Source organism: Cebus imitator, unplaced genomic scaffold (assembly GCF_001604975.1).
Source record: "Cebus imitator isolate Cc_AM_T3 unplaced genomic scaffold, Cebus_imitator-1.0 Scaffold349, whole genome shotgun sequence".
Classification (NCBI taxonomy): Eukaryota; Metazoa; Chordata; class Mammalia; order Primates; family Cebidae; genus Cebus; species Cebus imitator.
The window spans coordinates 1,490,579-1,500,750 of NW_016107664.1; the positions used below are offsets into that span (position 1 = coordinate 1,490,579).

At 34.2% G+C, this 10,172-nt stretch overlaps 1 protein-coding gene across 1 annotated transcript in view; it reads left to right on the plus strand.

The window, feature by feature from the left end:
• SUGCT (succinyl-CoA:glutarate-CoA transferase) overlaps positions 1-10,172 on the plus strand; it is a 681,636-nt gene that overhangs the window by 318,626 nt on the left and 352,838 nt on the right. The window contains exon 10 of the mRNA XM_017506146.1: positions 1,637-1,739. Coding sequence (XP_017361635.1) covers positions 1,637-1,739 — 103 coding nt within the window. The remainder of the gene's footprint in view (positions 1-1,636; positions 1,740-10,172) is intronic.

Genomic DNA, 10,172 nt, shown 5'->3' on the forward strand with positions numbered 1-10,172 from the left:
ACCTCGGCTCACTGCAACCTCTGCCTCCCAAGTTCAAGGGATTCTCCTGCCTCAGCTTCCTGAGTAGCAGGGATTACAGGCACCCGCCACCATGCCTGGCTAAATTTTTGTATTTTTAGTAGAGATGGCGTTTCACCATGTTGGTCAAGCTGGTCTTGATCTCCTGACCTCAGATGATCCACCCGCCTTGGCCTCTCAAAGTTCTGAAATTACAGGCATAAGCCACTGTCCCCAGGCACTGAAACTATTCCTATACTTTTTTTTTTAATGGTGAAAGAAGCAAATTTTTCTAATACAGTTTCCTATGGAGTCTGCAGATTTGAAGCTAATTCTAGCTAAGTACAGGAGAACTGAATGGGAGTCTATCAGTACTCTACTATTGTTTCACTAGTCCTTCCAAATTAGTAAAACATTTTACCTGCTGCCAATAGTCTCCTTTGGCTAATGTTTTAAAAATGTCTCTTTGGTTATCTAGATTATTAATTAAAACAAGTTTGATATTTTAATAATCAATAATTCTGAAATGCTTCATACATTAGAAATTAATTGTGTTGAGGTGTCCCTATAGATCCAAGATTTTATTCCTGTGTTTACTGTCTTTACAGAGACAAAATAGAAAATAGTAAATTTCATAAATGTGTTAGCTCCCTTTCTGTAAGACCTATTAGAGAAAATAAAGAAAATCCAATATGCTTTTCTGTCTGTGAAGTACAATTTTAAATTATAGTAGTGGCTGTGTGCAGTGGCTCATGCCTGTAATCCCAGCACTTTGGGAGGCCAAGGCAGGCAGATGATGAGGTCAAGAGATCGAGACCATCCTGGCCAACATGGTGAAACCCTGTCACTACTAAAAATACAAAAATTAGCTGGGTGTGGTGGCACGCACCTGTAGTCCCATCTACTCAGGAGGCTGAGGCAGGAGAATCACTTGAACCCGAGAGGCAGAGGTTGTAGTGAGCTGAGATGGTGCCACTGCAATCCATCCTGCATGGCCAGACTCTTGCGACATAGCAAGACTCCATCTCAAAAAAAAAATTACAGTAGAAATAAAACAGACAAAGGATTCAGATGAATTTGAGTTTTATTGGCTAAACTGAAATATCACTCTTTGCATGTCTTGAGTTGTGCTGGTTAGGAAATCATAGTACAAAGGTTGTTTGTAGGCCAATGGTTTGACTATTAATTTTTGCATACTTTCCCCAAAGCTTTCTTAAAACAGCTATTTTTTTGGTTTTGAAGAATAATATATTCGTGCCTATTCTAACCTGATTTCTTCTACCTGAGACCTAAAAGGCATATTGCCCAATAGTCATGACTTTGACTTCATGCTCAAAGTACAATGATATTGTTACTATAATTCATAAATCGCTCAGAGAGTTCATAGTAATAAAAATAGGAAGAATTACATATCTAAATGATGGATTTTTAAACACTAGGGCCTGGGTGGCTACTCTTATCCACTACATGGCCACTCAAATCGTTTCATACCGACAGCCTTCTCTCAAATGAGGTATAAAGAAAGACTAGGAAACATATTTTTGTCACTATTGCTTGCTTTGAAAGAGGGCCAGGTGATAGAAGAGGCTGTATTACCTTCTTTCAAGTGTAAAAAATTTATTCTTGTTTGTCTTCTTAGATTTGAAGAAGAACTGACCAGCAAGTGGTTACATCTCTTTGAAGGCAGTGGAGTCCCATATGGCCCAATCAACAACATTAAGAATGTATTTGCAGAACCTCAGGTTTGTTTTTTGAAGTTTAACAACACGAGCATTTGCCTCTCTTTTCTGTCCAGATTGGTTTATATCAAGGTACCTTTGCCACTGATCTTAAGCTTAAGTCACATGATATGATTTTTCACTGTTATATTAAAATTGTTTGTGGGTTTGAGATAAAAAGAACCAGAACTTAGAAGTAAGTGGCTGTCCATGGCCGGGTGCGGTGGTTCACTCCTGTAATCCCAGCACTTTGGGAGGCCAAGGAGGGTGGATCACCTGAAGTCAGGAGTTTGAGACCAGCATGACCAACATGGAGAAACTCCGTCTCTGCTAAAAATACGAAATTAGCTGGGCATGGGTGGTGCATGCCTGTAATCCCAGCTACCCGGGGGGCTGAGGCAGGACAATTGCTTGAGCCCAGGAGGTGGAGGTTGTGGTGAGCCAAGATTGCGCCGTTGCACTCCAGCCTGGGCAACAAGAGCAAAACTCTGTCTAAAAAAAAAGAAGTGGGATGCATAAGCGTACTTATGTTACATTTAACATACTGTATTTCTTCATCAATCACTACATGAAGTTTCTGAGGCCAGGGTATTTAATTTTCCTGAAAAACAGAAATATACACAATTGAGATATTGGGGTTGGGTACTCAGAGACTGTTTTTTGTAAGAAGAAATATGAGAACTTTCATAGTTGCAGTCCACCTCTGATCATCTGATTATCCTAAAATGTACAGAGCAGGTCATATTTAATTCTGCAAATGAGAGAACTTCTTTTGGTTTGATTAATATATGTTATTTGTGAGACATAAATTTTACACTGATAGTGATTTGTGCTCTACATTACTTATCAGGCTCCTTTTTGGTGCCCAGGAACAGGGTCACCTGAAAATATATTTATTTTATAACATTGTTCAAGTGATTATTTTTAGATATCAAAATAATGTTTTGAATTTATTACTTCAATCAATATAACTAGAAGCAATTTTGCATTTCTCAAATTCATGGATTAATCCCCAAAGGTAGAGGGACTCCATTTTAAAGCTTTCACTATGATTATTCAATCATCTTGTCAGTTTCCAACATTCAAAACTATGGGGTATTTTTCTTTGGGTTCTTTATTTAGTGGCAGGTTTTTCTTAGAAATAAACTATTGAACATAGAATACACCTCCTGAGGGAGGAGATCTTTGTTGGAAAACCAATCTATCTCTTTAATTTTGGTACCTTTAATCTTACACGAATATCTGCTTAAAAGAAAATTGAAATATTTTGCATTTAACGGTTATGACATTTACTGGCAAAAATGTATGAAAAGTGAATGAATACAGGAATTTTGCATGTGCTATTTTTCTGCCAAGATTGTGAGTATGACAAAGCTTTGTTCGTATTAAAACACTGGTCAATAATGGTCAATAAGTGTTTGACATAGGGGGACCCATTTGTTGTGTACTATGTGAATTCATCTGAAAGGGACCCCACACCATCCATGGATTAATGTCTGGTGATTCCTTACAAGGAGGTAGCATTGTGCACACTCTGAATGTAGGAGAACAGGGGACCGTTGTTCTCACTTTATAACTTTGAGTGAGGCCAAGCCACCATTTGAAGCTGTTGTGTATTGAGATGTGTGTAGAACTTCATGTATATCTCAATTTGAGGGTACATTTTTCTGGAGATACTTCCTAAGAGTTTTCCATCAGCATTTCTATTGCTCTGTGTTTTATCAGAGATGAAGGCACCAAAGCAAAGAATTATTTTTAAATAATTATATTATTTATAATTTATATAATAATATATTAAATACATATAATTATTTAAAAATATATTAAGTATATTCAAACACTACCTAGTTTTTAGGCTTTGATAAAGATTTACAATTGCACCCACTGTCTTAAAATTATTCACTTTATTGGCTAGTTCAAAGTGAATATAGGATAATTAGGATTTTCATACCTAATTTTCTCTTGCGGTTTGGTGTAATTACTTTAATCTTTGCATCTCAATTCTTTTGGAACTACAAAAATTTCTGTTCTTACTCTATGGCATATTTTTAGTCATTAGCCTACCTTCCAAAATGGAGAACAATTTATGTTACCTAAGTCAGCATACCAGCTTTTGATACTGTTGCAAATGTCTCTACAAACTGCCCTTTGCGAAATTTGTGTAAAGCAGATTATTTTTAAAAAACTTGAAGATGACATCTAACTATGATGACTAAGTTCATTCATTTATTCAACAAACTTTTGATATATCCAGTGCTTGTGACTTAGCATAAATTCAGTACACAATGTGTACCTGTTATTAAGTCCATTTTGAATTTATTTATTAGAAAGGTAGGGATTAATGAGTTGGTTAGCTCTGGAATGTGCAAGTTTTCCAAATAATCAAGTGACTCCTGTGTAGTCCCCCCAACTTTTAAAATTCTCCCCACCATAGCTATCATCCTGTGTGCTTCTGAGAGAGGCTGAGAAGCTCTATCTTCAGGGCTGGTTGGAAAACCCTTGGTAATCTGAGGGAACTAAGTGTAACATAATGGTTAAGATCATGGAGTCAAAATTGGTGGGCAGTTTATTATGAACTTTCTAGACTTTGGTTTCCTTAAGTGTAAAATGGTGGACTAGCATCTGAGTTATTGTTTATAAAGAAACAGCACAGGGATTGTGAGATGGTAAACAGCCAATGCCTAGTAGTAGCTGTGGTTATGTTGGTGCCCTTATATTCCTGTTTAATTTCTTTTACTTATCTTTGTATAGTGGATAGAAGAAAATCTAGTGTAACTTTGGGGATGGGGATCATTAACTTAAACTTGTACTCTGCTATCCTTTTGTAAAAATATATCTGCAAACTCTATGCCAAGATAAGGATTTCCCTTCCTTATTTCTGATTATTGAAAACCCTTTTATTTTTCATTTTTTGTAAAAGTTTTTTCTAAGTATGATTTCCATTTAAGGTATCCTCCCTTGTTTTGCCTCTGGTGAGCTGTAGAGTTTCTTGGCCCTGGGTGCGTGGAAACGGCTACTTCTGTTCAGATGTGGGAACGCACCACTGGCGCGCGTGGCCCACTCTCCGTGTGCGCTGTGCCAGCACAGCTGCTCTGAAAATTGCTCTGGGTGAAGTACAAGGCCTGGAACATGGGGCAGGAATGGAGACTTCGATAAAATGAAAAGGGGTATGTGTAACAACAACAACAAAAGCCAGGATTGGGAGCTTCAAGTAACAGCAGAAAAATTTGAGTGCCTACTTCTCAAGTAGACCATTTACATTTCATCTGTGGTTTGAACTTGGAGACAACAAAAATTTACTTGATAGTAGAAACTATTTTTAGCCTAACAATTTCATCATAGTCTCATGGATTGAGGTAACTTGATTTTTTGGTTCAACCAAAACAACAGATGATATTATTTTTCATGGATAAATGAAAGATTGTCTACCTCTTATCCTCTAATTATATGTGACAGACCTTTGCACAGTTAAACTGATCCTACAGGCATCCACTGTTAAGTCAGTCAAGAATACTGCAGGCTGGGTGGAGGGGGATTGGTCTGCATTTACTGAAAGTTCTGAGGAGTTTTTATGCAAAACCTTTAGCGTGGGAGTTTTATTGTCTTTCTCTCTCAATGACAAATTATCTGTGGAAAGCTCTGTGCATTATAGATGTATAATATAGATTATCTGCATATAGATTTTAATAGCCAGTCATTTTTCCAAGTACTTTCTTAAAATATCTTTTTTTAATCAAGCCAAGATTGTGCAGTACATTAAAGGAATTCTTAAAAAGTTTTAAAAACTTACTAGATGACCTCAGTATGGTCCTATTTAACATACCCTTGGGAACATGTGCATGAAATACATTATGGTTTGAGGGTTTCCAACCCAAACAAACTTAAAAGAAAACGCAGCTTTTAATAGAAACTATTCAAATTCCTGCAAACATAGGTATATATCTTACCACTGAGAGGGATTAAAAACATCATTGTCTACCCTGAGAATTAAAAGGCAATGTGACATTCTGCTTTTAGACTTCACTTAAAACTGTATATTTGGTGATTCTAGCATATCACCACTTTGATTAAACTGCTTAATTAAAAACGATGAGTGATTGAACCTGAGGGTAGGGAAGAGAGGGCTAAGGGTGTCACAAAACTGGTGTTATTTAATAGAGTCTTCACATTTGTACCACACAAGTCGAATATATCAGGTGTAAGACATCACCCTGAAGCATCACTTCTTAGAACTATTGGGAGGAAAATATCAGAACTATTGAAATATCACAGCTGGCCCTGATTTTAACTAGTGCCAAACACCTGCAGGCTCTAAAAGGATACCAAAACAAAACTCCACCCCATGGCAGCAAGCCATCCCTTAAAAACTCTTTCTTAACTTTGCATCACCATCAAAATTAATTTAACATTTTCTCCAGAAACCTTATTCTTCCTGTCCCAGAAGGCCATTACAACCCCTATAGCAAATCTTTCATACGGGATGAATATGTCATAGAAACAGAGTGAAGTCTTGAAATATTTGAAGGCTGAAAATTATCTGTTTTCATCTCATTATTTGTGTAAGCTTTTGAAATTAGAGAGTTTAGTAATCTCTAGACTAGCTCGTATTCTCTGAGTGATTTTGTTTTAGCACATTTTGGCAAAATATCTGAGCATCTTATTTTTTTAGAAAGGCCAATATTCATATAATAAGCATCAGAAGCACCCCAAAATACAGAGTAGCTTTCAAGACCTTTCTACCACACTCTCTCTCCCTCTCTCTCTTTCTCTCTTCTGATGCATTTTAAAGATCACCTTTCAAATGACATTAGTTAATATTTCTTGAAATGCAGTTTCATAGCCCTCAGAGGGTTATACCCGTCAAGCAAAATTATATTCTTGTTTCTAATACTGTTGGGAAATACATACATACAATGGTCTCTGCAACTGGAAAACTGTTGATGAAGATCTGATGTAAAATAGTAGGTCTGGAAATAATTCCTAGCAGACAAGGAGATAAAAACATAAATTTTATGTGTGTCTCTGAATATGCATGACAGATTTAAATGATGTATAAATTTGGATATACCATATTTTTGTGTTTGTTTTATTAATAAATATAATATTTAATATTTAAAATATAATATTTAATATTTAAAATAATATAAATATAATATTTTAAATTATTTTAAATATTAAATATAATATTTTAAATATTATACTTTATATTTAAAATATTTGGATATACCATATTTTTGTGTTTGTTTTATTAATACATATTTTTATTAATATTAGTTTTATTAATAAAATTATTTTTATTATTAATAAATTAATAAGAACATAATATAATAATGTGATATAATTAATAATATAATATGATCAATAATATAATAATAACTTAATCAATTTATTAATAATAAAATTATTATTAATAACAAAAATAAATATTTTTGTTAATAAAAACACAAATAATATGTTATATCCAAATATTTTAAATATAAAGTATAATATTTTAAATATTTGAAGAAATAATGTATTTCCGACTTAGGTGATAAAATAAAAATGGGGAGTTTAAGCTCCCAGTTTTATAATATATGAAGTGTAAGGCAATAATGTACAGTTTTATTTTGTTTAGTTGAGAAAATTATCCTGTTGCAAAAAACTTCCTGTGTTACTATTTAAGAGGAAACATTAAAAATGTCGAATAAGAATCAAGGACTTATAACATTACTGGCATTTATATTCTTTTTCTTCTATATACCTACAAAATTTGGACACACTTTTTTATGGATGTAATGTCTTTAGGCTATAACACACAGGGGCAAACGAGGTCATACTCACTTCTTCATTTAGTCATTCCTTCTTTAATTTAATAAATTGTCACTGACATCAGCTATGTCTATAGTCTTGTGTTTGGTGTTTGGCAAGGAGTAGTATGATGGTAGAAAGTCAATCAAGAAGACAAAGCTGTCAAAATTTCAAGGATTTTGCAGTTTAGGTTAAGGTAGAAAGTGTTCAGTGTCACAGAAGAGTTACATATAAATGCTCTGAGCATTTTTCATAGCAAGAAATAACAGGTATAAAACTTGAGGTTTTCTTGTTTAATGATGTAACGAAAGTTTAAAATCTGACAAAATAATTTAAAATGTCTTAAGCATATTTGCCCAAGAACTCTTTATCCTTTCAAATATCTTTTGTAATTAGTTTATTCTATTATTAATAAATTCCTTCTCAATGACTAAGAAGAAGATAATAGAGGGTTTCAGCTTTTACTATTTAGCAACTTTGAAATTATTTGTGATCTTGAGACATAAAATATATTTTGATGTCTCATAACATTATTCTTTCTCTGTTTCTCTCTCTCTCTTGCATTTGCTATAGTTGATTCATCAAGCTCCACATATGTACTTTGTATTTTCTGAACACTTCTATAATATTTCACAGTGGAAATATATAGTATAATAATTAACTTTTACTAAACCTTGAACTTGCAAGCCAAAGACATAATTTTTTTAATGTGTAAAAAATTAAAATCAAGAAAGCTGAATTAATATTATTTGGGGGCATTTTGCAACCAAAATAAAGAGTAATTTGTGGCTGGGTGCGGTGGCTCACATCTGTAATCCCAGCACTTTGGGAGGCCGAGGCAGGCAGATCACCAGGTCAGGAGTTCAAGACCAGCCTGACCAAGATGGTGAAACCCTGTCTCTACTAAAAACACAAAAAAATTAGCTGGGCATGGTGGTACGCACCTGTAGTCTCAGCTACTCAGGAGGCTGAAGCAGAAGAATTGCTTGAACCCGGGGGGCTGAGGTTGCATGGAGCCAAGATTGTCCACTGCCACTCAAGCCTGATGACAGAGTGAGACTTTGAAAAAAAAAAAAAAAAAAAAAATGCAATTTGTATCAGCTAATTTTTGAAAACAGTTTAGCACAGTGCTATACAATAAAAACATAATGCAAGCCATATTTGTCATTGAAAGTATGTAGTGGGAAAATTTTAAAATGAAATAGCAAAATGAATTTAATATTGTTAATAGCAAAATGTATAATTTAAATTTTATATTTTATTTAACTTAAAATATTCAAAGTAGAAATTAAAGGGGAACCTTAATGAAACATTTTAAAGTCTGTGCTAAGTCTTTGAAATCCATTGTGCGTCTTATGCTTATAGCACTTATTGCAGACTAGCCACATTTCAAGTGCTCAGTAGCCACATGTGGCTAGTGGCTGCAATATTGGCAGGATCAAGATAGCCAATTATAAAATATGTGGGAGTTTTTTCTTTACTTTATTCTCCAGCTTTGCTCACTTTTTAGTTATTTTAATTTTCATTTGTTAGCCTCTACCTAAATTTAACATGTTATTTTAGAACTTAATGTCTTCATAATATTTTATTTGAAGGCGTAAGAGTTTCATCTTTTATAAGTCCTATATAGAGTACATAATTAGCATGCATTCTACTACCCATTTCTTTTTGGAAACCTCCTAAATTTGTTTTAGAAGAAAAAGCTTTTACTCAAACAAATGATTTCTATAGTAACAAAATGAAAACATGTAATATGTTATCGACTATCTTTTCTGATACAAACACTATCAGATTTTAGGGCTTTCAGGCTTCCTGTTCTTGAGGGGGTTGAAAAGAAAAATGCAAGGCCTAGATACAGAAAACTGTTAACATTAACCTTGATTGAGAGACAGAAAGTGTTTGAATATGTGTAGAGACATAGTCATTCATGGCTGCAAACACTGAATATTGTTAAAGAATCAGTTATTCCCAGATTACTTATAGCTCTAATATAATTGCAGTCAAAGTCCCGGTATAATATTTTTCTGAAAATTTTTAAAAAATAGTTTTTCAAGTCTACCTGAAAAAAAAAAAAAACATGTGGACAGGAATAGCAGATATTTTGTATGGCTAAACATAAGTAATGAGAAGGAAGCAAGCATTATCATACATAATTAAATATATTCCAATACCACAATAATGGGGCTAGCAGAAAATAAAGAGATAGATTAATGAAACGTAAAGAAAAACTTTAAAACATGCATAGAGATTTGGTGTGCGATAAAAATAGCATGACAAATAAAAGGAGAAAGGCAGACATTTTCTCTTTGAAACAAAGGAAATTAACTTATTTTTCTCTTAGAATTACATCTATGCTTTATTCTCAGATAAGAGAGGTTTCAGAGTTTACTGTAAACTATTTTTAACTGAAAGAAAGTATTCACGAAAATGAGTTAGATTTTAAGAAACAGAAAGATTTTCTAAGCATCAATGTAATAAAAGATGTCAGAGGCCGGGCACGGTGGCTCAAGCCTGTAATCCCAGCACTTTGGGAGGCCGAGGTGGGTGGATCACGAGATCAAGAGATTGAGACCATCCTGGTCAACATGGTGAAACCCCGTCTCTACTAAAAATACAAAACATTAGCTGGGCATGGTGGTGCGTGCCTGTAATCCCAGCTACTCAGGAGGC